Below are 13094 nucleotides of genomic sequence, written 5' to 3'. Positions count from 1 at the left end.
GGGGAAATGAGCCAAGGCTCAGGCCTATTTTCAAGTTGGGGAAACGAGCCAAGGCTCAGGCCTATTTTCAAGTTGTGGAAACGAGCCAAGGCTCAGGCCTATTTTCAAGTTGGGGAAACGAGCCAAGGCTCAGGCCTATTTTCAAGTTGGGGAAACGAGCCAAGGCTCAGGCCTATTTTCAATTTCAAGTTGGGGAAACGAGCCAAGGCTCAGGCCTATTTTCAAGTTGTGGAAACGAGCCAAGGCTCAGGCCTATTTTCAAGTTGGGGAAATGTGCCAAGGCTTCGCCGACTAATGTAACGAATCGGAAAAATGAGCCTAATTTTATTTAATCTTGACAAAATGGCAAAGTTAAAAACACAAAATACACTTACATTATTCATTATTCTTTTCATTCCTTCGCGAATAAATACTAGGGTTTTCCTACAAGTGTTTTATATTATTATTACTTGTGAAAGGGAGTCTTTCAACATAACACAGGGCTCGACTTCCCGCGCTCCAAAAAAAAATTTTATTTTTATTTTTTGAACAATTTGATTGGCTGATGACTATATCAAAGTGGCGTCATCTTCCAACAAAATATTGAACTATACTTGCCGATTTTTTTTTTTTCTTTAAACAGCGATTGAGAAAATTAATTAACAGGATTAAATTTATATTTCAACCTTGTCGTTTGTTTTATGGAATTTAAATGAGAATATAAAGGGAAATAAAAAGAAAAAGAGGGAAACACAACTACTATAGTTTTTTATTTTAGTATTTAGGAATAGTAATTATCATTACTCTGACGAGTTTAAACCATTGACTTCAGCTCGGCAAACCGGGCAGGTATTATTATTCTATTTTAACAAAAATATCAAAGGGAATTAGAATAAATAAACAAATAAATATGTTTTTGTAAACATTAACAAATGGTACGTGAAGTTTCCAACATACCTTTAACCAACGGTCGATGCAAGCCGCGTGAAATTCGTGGAAACACGGTAGAATTCGCAACAATTCGTTATTCTCAAATTCACTCAAGCAAACTTGACATTCTTTGACAGTAATTGTAGTACCGCTACTTCCACCCGAGTCACTTTGGTAGTTATTGTTGCGAGACTGGGAAAATTTGCGAGTTGGTAGGCGATTAATTTCTCTTTTATCCATTCCACGTGGGATAACTTCTCCCAAACGTTCGGTTAAGTTCCATAGCATCTACAAAAATAGGGTCAAAAATAATTTAAAATCAGTTCAGAGTTCATAAAAAAGGAAGATGGACCGCAAAACCGCCGCGCGCAATCAATTCTCGCGTCGTTCTCAAACAAGCAATACAAAGTATAGGTGGTGTTAAGTTATGGACCATATCTTATGATATAATTACTTATGATGTAATTTAGAATTGGAAATTGATTGTTACTCGCCTCATAATCATCCGAAGAATTATCTTCATTTTCAGCTATAAAATTAACTCCCACAGCCCATCCAAAGATATCGTGAAGATGAAACAAGGTATTAGCCCTTGAAGATCTCGGACGACCTCCCCTGATTCTGGTCTAAATTATTTCCATCAATTAGGGTGAATGATTACGTTACCGAACGATTCCATTTATACTAACCAAATTATTTCCAAATCCAAGGTGTTGATATCCATTAGCGCGAGTGGGATAATGTCGATACCCATTTGGTCCCTGAAAGAATCCAGTCCCGACGACGTCTATTTCTTCAACTTCGCTGGAAGAGGTGGAATCTATTCCTATCCTGGATCCAGATCCTTCTCCGCTAAAATTATTATTCTCAAAGACATCGTTGATACTGGAATCGTCAGAATCATCCTCATCGTTTATGTGGAATACGACATTATTATCAGCTTCGGCGTCAAACTCCGCTTGCAGTAATCGCGCAAATTCTTCATCGTCTTGGATCTGACGTACCGTTTCAACCGCTTCGGTCGCGGGTGCTTCAGTTTGAGGGGCAGGTGGATCGAAACTAATACCAGGATAGCGAAGTCGGTTTTGACGAGAAGCTAAACGCGAATATTCGAGTCAATAAAAGCGACATTTACTAAACGATTTCAAAGTAAATACTTATAACGAGAGAGACTACATTTTGAAAATTATCTACAAAAACCAATATTAACCTTTCCTACCAAAAAGACTGAACAACGTTAGGAAGAGAATGAACAAAGACATCATGCATATGGAAAACGAGAGAGTAAACCATACTTTAAAAAGATTAAGACCGCTGTAAATCATTTTTTTTAAAAGCCATCGACTGAGGCGAAGTACGGCCATTATTAGAGAAAGGGAGAGAGAATTTGAATTACATTCTTGCTTGTGGCAAATACGCAACTAATTTAGTTTTGATAGTCGTTGAAAATTGATAAAAAGAAGAGGGTAGTAGACGCGAGATGTTGACATAACTTTTTGGGAAGCATACTCGAATTTTCACTCCCCGCCCAATAAAAGATAAGATTAAAAGAATAAAGGTTCAAGCATTGGTTCGGTGTTCGCAATTTTTGGATAATACAATACGAGGTTTCTATAACGCGAAGCTTCTGCTATAATTACCTCTGCTAGTTCTACGACGAGGTTGATGATCGGGTGAAAATCCTTGAAGGGTTTGTCTGGTTCTTGGGAATCTCAGGCGGCTTTCACCTTCTTCTACCTCTCGATTATCTACTTGTCTAGCGGCTCTAGTTTGACTCCGCCTTAATGGAGAATTTCGAGCAACTTCAACTGACGCTTCTTCTTCAGTGTCAAACACATCAGGAATACTTCGGGAAATAAGTAAAATGAAGTCTAAGTCGGCTTAACACTGCGTTCGAACAAAACGTCGGCTTAACAATGCGTTCGAACGAAAAGTCGGCTCAACAATGCGTTCGAACGAAAAGTCGGCTCAACAATGCGTTCGAACGAAAAGTCGGCTCAACAATGCGTTCGAACGAAAAGTCGCCTCAACAATGCGTTCGAACGAAAAGTCGGCTCAACAATGCGTTCGAACGAAAAGTCGGCTCAACAATGCGTTCGAACGAAAAGTCGCCTCAACAATGCGTTCGAACGAAAAGTCGGCTCAACAATGCGTTCGAACGAAAAGTCGCCTCAACAATACGTTCGAACGAAAAGTCGCCTCAACAATGCGTTCGAACGAAAAGTCGCCTCAACAATACGTTCGAACGAAAAGTCGCCTCAACAATACGTTCGAACAAAAAGTCGCCTCAACAATACGTTCGAACAAAAAGTCGGCTCAACAATGCGTTCGAACAAAAAGTCGGCTCAACAATGCGTTCGAACAAAAAGTCGGCTCAACAATGCGTTCGAACGAAAAGTCGGCTCAACAATGCGTTCGAACGAAAAGTCGCCTCAACAATACGTTCGAACGAAAAGTCGGCTTAACAATACGTTCGAACGAAAAGTCGGCTTAACAATACGTTCGAACAAAAAGTCGGCTTAATAGTGCAATAGACCAAAAAGTCGGCTTAACAATGCAATAGACCAAAAAGTCGGCTTAACAATGCAATAGACCAAAGTCGGCTTAACAATTTAATGTAACAAAAAAATCGGCTTATAAATATAGTAGATAGTTTACACACATGGGGGATTTATACCATTTACACCAGGAGGCGGAGCTATCTGGAGGACAAAAACCGGTCTGTTTTTGTCCTCAAGGTAGCCTGGAGTTCTGGTGTAAATTGTATGAGTCCTCCAAGTATGTAAACTAGCTATAGAAAAAAGCCAGCTAAAAAATTAAACATGAAAATTGCGATTAACTATTAATCCAATTAATAAATCACCTGCGAACAAGATTCCTGATGAAGGATGGGGGAGTATCATTTCTCCCATTTGCCTGCCGTCTATGATGAGGAGGATTTTGACATCTAGGAGGGCTTCCTCGGCCTCGAAACTTGCCATCAATTGGAAGGCGAGCTCTAGGAAAGAATCTATCATCTCTTGCCAATGAATAAGAATCGCTGGTTTCTCCGTTAACTGAAGCTTCACTCATTTCTGGTAAGTTTCTTGAACTTCTCTTATTAACTGGAGATCTAAAATGCCTGGAGAATGTAGGATAAGATGTTTCTCCTTCGCTTCTAGAATCATTATTATCTCCTCGTTGCCCATTCAAAGCTCCGTTAAATGAATGATTTCTCGTTGTCACGGAGCTTTTCTTGCCATTTTTGGTTTGATTTTTAGCAGTAGGTATTTGATGATTAGCAGCCGAGATAGAACATTCCTCAATATCACTCGAAAAGCTACCATTACGAGCGCTGGCATTATTTGGACTCTTTTTCATAAATAAGGCTCTCTTCTTATTTTCAAAGTTTCTTTGGTCTTTAGATCTGGTAGGATAATGTTCCCCGCTAGTTGAAGGTTGGGAAGTAATATCTGGCAATGAAGTTCTTTGGTTGGAAGAGTTCTTGGAAGATGAATCCTTCTCTTTTTGTTTCCATAAATCACCCCCCAAGTGATTAGGCATTCCATCATCACTATCATCGTCTAAATAGTGAACCCCGAGTCTTGGTCTTGAACTATTATCAAATCTTCTATTTCCACTGTAATTCGTGGGAGTTTTTGGTTTGTTAGTACTTGAGCTTTTATGTCCGGATGCTGCCATCTCTTCGGAAGTTAATGATTTTTGAGCTTCTTTAGAGTTGTCTAGTTTAATTCTTTTAGGTGTAATTTCAACCGGGATGCGATGCTTACTTAATGACTCCTCACTAGCATTGCTACTAATTTTTTAAATTGTTAGATATTAAGCCTAAATTATATAGTAAGGTTAAGGTTATTTAAATATTACTTTTGACTAATGGGGTTAGAGTTCTGTATTTTACGTTTAAGTGGCAAATTATTGAGTCTAGCATTATTCTCCTTGTCCCTTTCAAGCTCAGTCCTCTCTATACAATGTTCCATTTTCCCATACTGCGCGAGCTATAAAAGGTTTTTCCTCAGCTGCGTATTTATTCACTGCAAGACAAAATACGGTAAAATTTTCGCTTAGTAATTCAATTTAAACAGACAAGATATCTAATTGTTTTGATAACTCAACGAGAATGAAATTGAAATATGAACTTTAACCCAACATCTTAAGCCTTAGTCAACAAAGCCAAGAAAAAGGAGAAAAGAAAATAACTGAAAACGAAAGCTGTAACTCAAAACTTACCAATAATTAAACGCGTAATTAATATTTAATAATATTTACTTAAACTTAGCTGGAAAATAAACTATCAGCGCGAATAAAGTCCTAAAACACGACCAGTTAACAGTCAACAGACAACAGCAAATCCCGCGAATGGCCGCCCAGCAGGGATGCCAGATTGAAAGCCTTCAACCCGCCAAAATAAAATTTTAAGAAGCCAAAAAAAAAACCGCCAATCGACTACCCAACGCATAAACAAGCCAACAATTAATCGTGAAATATTGTAATTGGTTTTTACTTTAGAAATGTCAACGCATATTACATACCAAAACCATTTATAAACCCAAAATGAAAATAAAACCAAACTGTGAGCTATATTTCTTTGCAATGCAATAGCAGCCCAAAAAGTCAGCAGAGTGACGTAGTTGTAGAAATTGTAATGTCTTGGGCTCTTGTCTTGATTTTGACTGTATTTTAACTACAGAAAACCAAGGAAAAACCCAGAAAAGATAACGCTTTCATTTCCAGTCAATATTTTAGAGCAAATTAAGCCCACATAGCGGAATTCCCGCCCAATATGGCATCCCTGTGGCCGCCGCCAGCTGTAAGTTGTAACGTATTTACATACTGCTGAAGTACGGCCAATTAGTTTTTCAAAAATGATACTGTTGAACCCTCAAGGTTTAAATTGAAATTGGACTACGTAAAGGGGGAATAAAACACTTTAAGCCCTAGTGAGAGTGTGGGGGCGTGAGAGGAAAGGAAATCCGTGAAAATAGAGCGGGAGAGCAATTCCCCCATCCCCCTCTTTGACGATACACATGACAATGTTCTGACTCCCATCCTCGAGTCTCTATACTAGCATGATTCAGCCAAGCTATAACAAGCGTAGCTCTGCGTTTCTGATAATAAGTCCAAAAGCGGCTTGTTTGAAGATCCCTACCCTTTATGTATAAAACACCGCGTTTTATTTTCTCTGCGTAGTCTGGGGAATATAACGATACTTGAACCAGGGAATAAAAATTGTTTATATATACATACATGTGTATAAATATATTAATTGCTATAATTTGCAATTACTATAATATGATTATTATACAATGTAAAATAAGTATTTGCAACATCGTTTGGGCGTGTTAAGGCATTATATTAAATTTATAAATATAGAATATTTCTAATATCTCAGCTTAAAAACAATGGTGTTTGTTATATCTGAACATATTTTAATTTTAAGTTAAAACTATCCAAATTCCAATGCATTTTGTTTTCAAGCAATAACCGTGCTTGTGTTATTTGCAGATATTATATTTATAAACACGTGTTTAGATAATTACTAATTAGAAAATAATATTAAAAAATACAAATTTTCAACATAAATGCAAAACTGAGATGTAATTGCGGGAATGCATAGCGTAAAGTAATAAAGCAATATACAATGTTACAATTTAGGCATATTTTAAAATTAAGGGGAAAATAATATTTGAGGAATGTAAGGTGAAGGAAGGGGGTTAGGGGAATCCCAGGCCCAGGTTGTCTAGGAACTAGGGGGTCCAAGAATAAATCAAGCCCACACTGGGCACGCATGACCTTCAGAATATAGGTCCTCGCGTCCCTTAAAACCTGTAACGTTGGGAGGAGAAATCAATATTTCCCGGGGATGTTCGGTAACTTCGGAGAAATCTATTTTCCCCGCCGACAGCTTTCGTACTCGGCCTCGGGACGCCGAACCAAAATACCGGTAGATTCAGACTCAATCAGTGTACTCGACGTCGGACCAAAAACGTTTCTCTAATTTTCCGTAACATTATCATGTGCCTTTTATTTAACGCGGGGGCGCTTCAACTCTCAATTAAAGACGGCAATTATTTAAAAGCGAGAATACTTTGCAGGTAAGTTTCTAGCAGAGGCCTAGCTGCTAAGGAATATTATAAAATAAAACCCGTAGCCTTCTTCCAGTCTTCTACATATGTTAGGCCTGGCCTAACTTAGATTTTTTTAAAGGTTTTTTCGATTCCCGGAACCCCATAACCCTATGCCCTTTCACGTGATCCCAGCCCTCCCCCGAAAAACATCCGGACTCAAAAGCGATGCTAGAGCCCCTATATAATTATTCACGGACAATATGACCGCGTTATTTAAATTATTGTGTAGATGCTAATATAAAATACAACATTTTGCGCGCGTGTTACACCATCTAGTTGGCAAGTTGCTTCATTGACAACTTTGAAAGTATGACTCAGTTGTCCGCCTGCAACCTACCATCGCTATAGCCACGGCATCTGTAGCTACTGTAACAAAAATGCAGTGGTAAAGTACCCGTTTTTAAAACTTTACACATCAAGCGTGAAAGTGGTTTTATAAAATTTGTAAAAATGTACCCAATCAATCAGGTACGCTCATCAAGTAGCCAATCACCCCAGTCTACTCATTTTATTGGTGCTTAGCGCCGCGGGAACTTGCATAATCATATCCTTAACCACCAGCGAATTACCTTCCTTGAAGGACCCCATTTTGGTAATTATCTTCTCCTTATGAGGACTTAAATGGTGTCGCGATTGCGTTTGTTAAGTCCTTATAATTGGCAGGGATTTGAACCACGCGGAACAGAGTTGGCTTCCAGAGCAACTGCTTGGCAAAATTTGCTGGAGAGCACCAATTTCTTGGGTCCTTTGTCAAACACCCCAGAAAATAAGAAGAACAGCGTGAAGATCAACTTGGGTAATTTCACTGCGCGAAGCGAACCTTTGCTTGGTGAATCCGTCATGGACAGGGATTATGGCGAGTTGGTTATCTCCGCGAACGAAACGACAACCAGCGCCGAACCAGGAGGTGATAAAGGCGAAGGACTCTGGGGTACCTTGGAGAAATTAGATCGCGAAGAGAATGGCGTGCCTCGCATATCTTCCCAGCCTCAAAGACAGGTCATTGAGCCGGCTGGTGATGAGCATTTCTTCTGCAATGATCCTGGTATGACGTTTTAAGGATGTCTGGCAACAAATATCCTAATGGTCATCATTAAATTTTTAGGTCGTGCCTATGCTCACATCATTTTCCAGTCATCCTCGGATAAGAATCTCTTCTCGCTTCCCGCGTTGTCCTCCGTTTGTCGCATAGGCGAAATCCAACTGAAGGAGTCTTCGCATTACGAATCTTTGTGCGAGTACAATTCGCGCCGTAACCGGTGCTGTCGCAGCTGGTCCTTGCCCAATTACGTCGCTTTACTGAGTGGTCGTCCATCGTGTCACGCGATTACCAATGAAGATATTGCTTCTGTTCTGGAACTGTTGCAGTCTTGCGCTCGATATTACCACGGTTTAAAACTGAGTCACGATTGTACAACTGACCCCGCTTTGTGTCACGGTGTTCCCTTGCAATGTACCAAGTATAACGCGGTGTATAACATACTTCATTACCTAACGGACGCCAACTTCTTTAACCCGGAGGAAGGTTACGCCAATTCGACTTTCTTGACGTACACTAGCATTTTTCTACCCATTGCTCAGAGTACAAGTACCATGGATTACTATAAAGACTTGAGTAGAATGAAGATTGAGGATGGTGACGTTAAGATAGGCGGAATGCAGATGGGTTTGAAACACGCTTTATTTGAAGAATACCTAATTCACGATACGTTTTACGTCGGGTTGGCGGGATGCGTCATTTTCATCTTCATCTGGATGTACACGGCGTCATTCTTCGTCACCTTAATGACTGTTTTGGCCATCGCATTCTCGCTCGCCATTTCCTACTTTATGTACGTCACAGTCTTCAGTATTCGTTTCTTCCCATTCATGAACTTGCTCACAGTTATCATCGCCATTGGTAAGTAGTTCTGGACCACCTCGCGCAATTCGCGTATAGTTACAACGTTTTTACCAACCTTTAGGTATTGGAGCGGATGACGCGTTTCTCTATTGCAAAATCTGGGTTTGCGCTAAAGCGGAAAAGAACAATGGAACCCTGGTAAAATTAGTCAAGGACACGTTGCACCACGCTTGTCTGTCCATGTTTGTTACGAGTGTAACCACGTCCGCGGCTTTCTTCTGCAGTTTCATCAGTAGCATCACGGCTGTCAGATGCTTCAGGTTCTATTTTTTACCAGTTTAGTTAGGGATCCTTCATCTAAAACAGGGTTGCGTATGCGACTGTGTTAGATGATGGATTCCTCTTTTAATAGAAGTCACGCGGTAACTGCTTTTGGCACAATGCTTACCAGTACCCGCGTGTACTTATTTTTTTCTACTCGCGGCAGTATATTCGCTGGCACAGCTGCACTCGCGAACTTCTTATTCACAGTGACCTGTTTACCAGCGTCCGTCATCATTTCGGAAAAATGGTGCTCAATGACGTGTTGCTTATGCATTCCCCCATTTGGCATATACTTACCGCCTATTCAACGGCTCAAGTGCTGCACCTCATTCTGCAATGCCCTTTGGAAAACGCACTTTTCTTTTGTCGATTCCGCGCGCGTCTTCTTCGAAAAAATTCTTCCTTGTTTGGTAATCCGACCGCGATACTTCTGGTTGGTCCTCTTTGGGGGACTGGCGCTGGGCGCCTCCGTCGCGGTGTTTTACTACCCCAAATTAAGACTACCCGACACTAAAGACTTTCAAATATTTGGCTCCAGCCATCCTTTCGAACGATACGACATGATACTGAAAAAGGAGTTCTGGTTCGAAAAGGCCAAAGAAAGGGACTATTCCCATAACCTACCCTTGAGAATAGTGTGGGGAGTGCTTCCGGTTGACAATGGTAACTATTTAAACCCGTTCGATCGCGGGACTATGAGGTACGACCCGACCTTTAACGTTTCGACGCCGGCAGCTCAATCTTGGTTGCTGTCCTTTTGCAAGGAATTGCGCAACCAAAGTTTTTATCAGTCCACCATCGGCGCGCTTTTACACAATTGTTTCATCGAAACCATGAAGAACTGGATGGAACGACGTTGCGTTGACGGTATCACCAAATACAATCGAACTCCTTGTTGCCAAACATCCAAATTTCCCTATAAACCTCGTGTATTCAATCAGTGTATCGGGGAGGCGGTTAATTTGTTACATAAAACACCCGGATTATTCACACCGGGAGTTGCTGGACCTCGTTTCGAAAGAAATACCGGAAATGTCAAAGTTATAGTTGTTGAATACGATAGTACCTTTACCTACACTAATTCCTACACTGACATGAATCGGTTCAAAACGGAAGTGGATACTTGGGTTAAAGGCATGATGGCTACCGCACCACCAGAAATGAGGAATGGATGGTTTATCAGTGATCTTGAATTCTTCGACTTGCAGGTTGGTGCCAAGTCTGACAACGAAGTTCTCATTCAATTTACGCGCATTATTGACTGACATTTTCCCCAAAAACAGGACAGTCTGGCAAAAGGCACATTGGTAGCCATTGGTGTTGCGGTTGGAGTTTCCTTTTTGGCGTTACTGGTTACCACTCTGAACTTACTGATCAGTCTCTACGCCATTCTAACCATAGCTTGCATCATAATGGTGACAGTTGGCACTTTGGTTCTACTGGGTTGGAAACTCAATATTCTCGAAAGCATTACCGTTTCGGTCGCAATTGGTTTAGCAGTGGATTTTACCTTGCATTATGGGATAGCCTATAGGTAAGTCAGGTAAATGAACTGAAAAAGTCACAGGCTGAAACGTATCTCGGTACCATTTCAGACTTTCTTCTCAGGAGGACAGGGATTCGTCAGTGATCCATTCACTGTCCAAGATTGGTAGTCCAGTAGCCATGGGGGCTTTCACCACATTTGTGGCGGGAGCTTTGATGTTTTCATCAGCGGTCTTAGCTTATCTGCAGATAGGCATCTTCCTAGTGCTGGTCACTACGGTCAGTTGGCTTTACGCCACGTTTTTCTTTCAGTCTTTGCTCAGTCTCTTGGGGCCGCAAAACGGCCAACTACAGTTGCGATACCCGAGTTTCGAGGGCTGTTGTAACTCGTGTTGCGAAGTGACTTCCAACGCGATTCCCTTTGACAAACCCGCTTACGCCTTGTCCGAATCGACGCTCTCGACGTCCAGCGCCAGTTGTCCGGCCATAACGCAACTACCTAGTAACGAAACTCACGAGTTAGAGCCCCTAACTGTTACCTCTAGTCGAGGGGCTGATCTAGTCAAATATGTTAAGAAACATCACGGTCATAGGACAAGGTCGGGCAGTTTTACCGCGCCCACGCGAAGACTGGACCCTAATGTTTTAGTGAAGGGTCATTCAAACTCGTTGGTCGTGTCAGGGCAGCGTAAAATTAGTTTACCAGCGGTTAACGTTACATTCCACGGGGAATCCAGCCCTCCAGACATGACGGCGAATAGTTCCACCTCCGTCATGGATGAAGAACGGGACATGAGCTGTAGCGATCATTGCGGAGGCGATGACGCGCGCGCCAAGCAAAGTCTGATTGGTCAAGAAAGCTCAGTTTACATAGTTAATTATAACAATCGATCTTAAGAAACTAAACCTAAGGTTTCGCGTAATGAGGCTTAAAGCCAAGTGCTAATTACTTATTTCGGGTGTTAATAATTTGTTCTTCCAATTTATACTATTATTAATGGCTTAATTACATTTCGCTTAATTAACAATAAAACGCAATCTCCAAAAGGAAGAATACGCCTTCGCTATAAAACAAAATATTGCCAAAGCCTCAAAATTGCTTCCTAATCCTGTATTATATCCTATTTTCCGAAAATTATGGCTTCTCCATCTCACAAAAGTGACAACGCAATAGCTAAAACCAGAAGTATATAATACTTCTCTTCGAGAGAAGTGTACCACAAAGAGGTGTAAGTGTAACGTCATTCTTCCCAACATCGCAACATTTGGAGCAAGGTTACTAAACCAAATCACATACGCGATAAATAGTTCCCTCATCATTACTCTATTTGCGTTAAACTATTTGGCAAGACGCACTTGTGGATTTTTGTTTCACCCCAAGACTAGGTTAGGGAGTTCATTGCTGAGGATTTAGTACCAAAGAGTTATAGAATTCACCTTACGGTGCGATGCCCATCTGAAGTTTGTTGAGTGGGAGAGCAAACAAAAAGGGATCCCTCGCCTGGGAAGAATGACGTTACATAACTAAAGCATTAGGAGGATACAGAGTGGCATCCTTCTTCTATTATCCCCTTTTGCTAAAACGTTCATTTCGCAGATTGCGACCATGGTTTAGGTCTTCGGGTATTTTTCCAAGTCATTTAGTTAAAACCAGTTTCAAATTTCAATTATACCAAAGAATCGTTATAACAACAACCATAGTTTTACCAAATGAATCAAGCGTGCTATTTTTTATCTTACATTCACAAAAACGAAAAAAACAATGTTGAGGTTTTAGCTTTATCACGAAAGAATGAATGAATTTTTTAAGTATAAATTTCAGTTAAAACAATGCAAATAGAAACTTAAAAAAAGGGCATTTTTTTTTAAATACTGAGTTTATAGAAACAAATAAAATTAGTAAGATTAGAAATTGTAAGAGAAAAAAAAAGGTAATTTATATTTTTATACTGAAAAAAAGAAAAGAAAAACAAACAATAACTTTTCCGTTTTAAGAAATAAAATATTGCCGCTAATGTAATGTAAGTTTTTCTAAAATCCACTACAATTGCGATGCGACTCAACAAAATGGATTTAAAATGCCACCACCAAACTGAGGGGGGAATTGACCTATTAAATTGAAAAACGAAATTAATATTGACCACCTATTGTAGTTTTAAAACATATAACAAAAAAACCCTAGATTAAAGTTGAAAGTATTAATGATAGTTAAATTAAAATTTAGTGCTAAAAAAAATAACTGTATTAAAATTATGAAAACCATTTAGCTACTTAGGAGGTTTGAAGATATTTTTTAGATTCCTTTTGAAAAATAAATATTTTAGCCCATACATTGTAAGTTTGAAAAAAAAAAAAAAGGCTCAAAAAAATAGATTTGTAGTTTTTTGAAGTGCTTGAAATTGAAATTA

At 39.9% G+C, this 13094-nt stretch overlaps 2 protein-coding genes across 3 annotated transcripts; one reads left to right on the top strand and one right to left on the bottom strand.

Annotated features, from left to right (window-relative positions):
* Positions 1 to 307: 307 nt before the first annotated feature.
* On the bottom strand, positions 308 to 5295 carry LOC149623331 (uncharacterized). 2 transcript variants are annotated; one of them, XM_089853120.1, is made up of 8 exons: positions 5137 to 5295; positions 4774 to 4940; positions 3773 to 4705; positions 2550 to 2755; positions 1599 to 2005; positions 1404 to 1535; positions 937 to 1197; positions 308 to 839 (listed from the first exon to the last, which is right to left on the bottom strand). In XM_089853120.1, the coding sequence occupies exons 2-8, from the start codon at positions 4884 to 4886 to the stop codon at positions 780 to 782; spliced, it is 2112 nt and encodes a 703-aa protein (XP_089709246.1). In that variant the 5' UTR covers positions 4887 to 4940; positions 5137 to 5295; the 3' UTR covers positions 308 to 779. The 2 variants fall into 2 exon arrangements, with proteins under 2 accessions (XP_089709246.1, XP_089709247.1); XM_089853121.1 differs by having other exon boundaries at positions 3773 to 4702.
* Positions 5296 to 5752: 457 nt separating this feature from the next.
* On the top strand, positions 5753 to 12701 carry disp (RND transporter family member dispatched). Its single transcript, XM_089853119.1, has 9 exons — positions 5753 to 7001; positions 7311 to 7419; positions 7503 to 7626; positions 7698 to 8079; positions 8140 to 8934; positions 8999 to 9197; positions 9365 to 10409; positions 10485 to 10735; positions 10797 to 12701. The coding sequence occupies exons 2-9, from the start codon at positions 7412 to 7414 to the stop codon at positions 11581 to 11583; spliced, it is 3591 nt and encodes a 1196-aa protein (XP_089709245.1). The 5' UTR covers positions 5753 to 7001; positions 7311 to 7411; the 3' UTR covers positions 11584 to 12701.
* Positions 12702 to 13094: the final 393 nt, after the last annotated feature.

Source organism: Phalangium opilio, unplaced genomic scaffold (assembly GCF_054372755.1).
Source record: "Phalangium opilio isolate 3A_F unplaced genomic scaffold, DU_Popi_V2 ptg000113l_1, whole genome shotgun sequence".
Lineage (NCBI taxonomy): Eukaryota > Metazoa > Arthropoda > Arachnida > Opiliones > Phalangiidae > Phalangium > Phalangium opilio.
The sequence above is the reverse complement of the archived record's forward strand: the minus strand, read 5'-3'. Positions and strand labels throughout refer to the sequence as shown.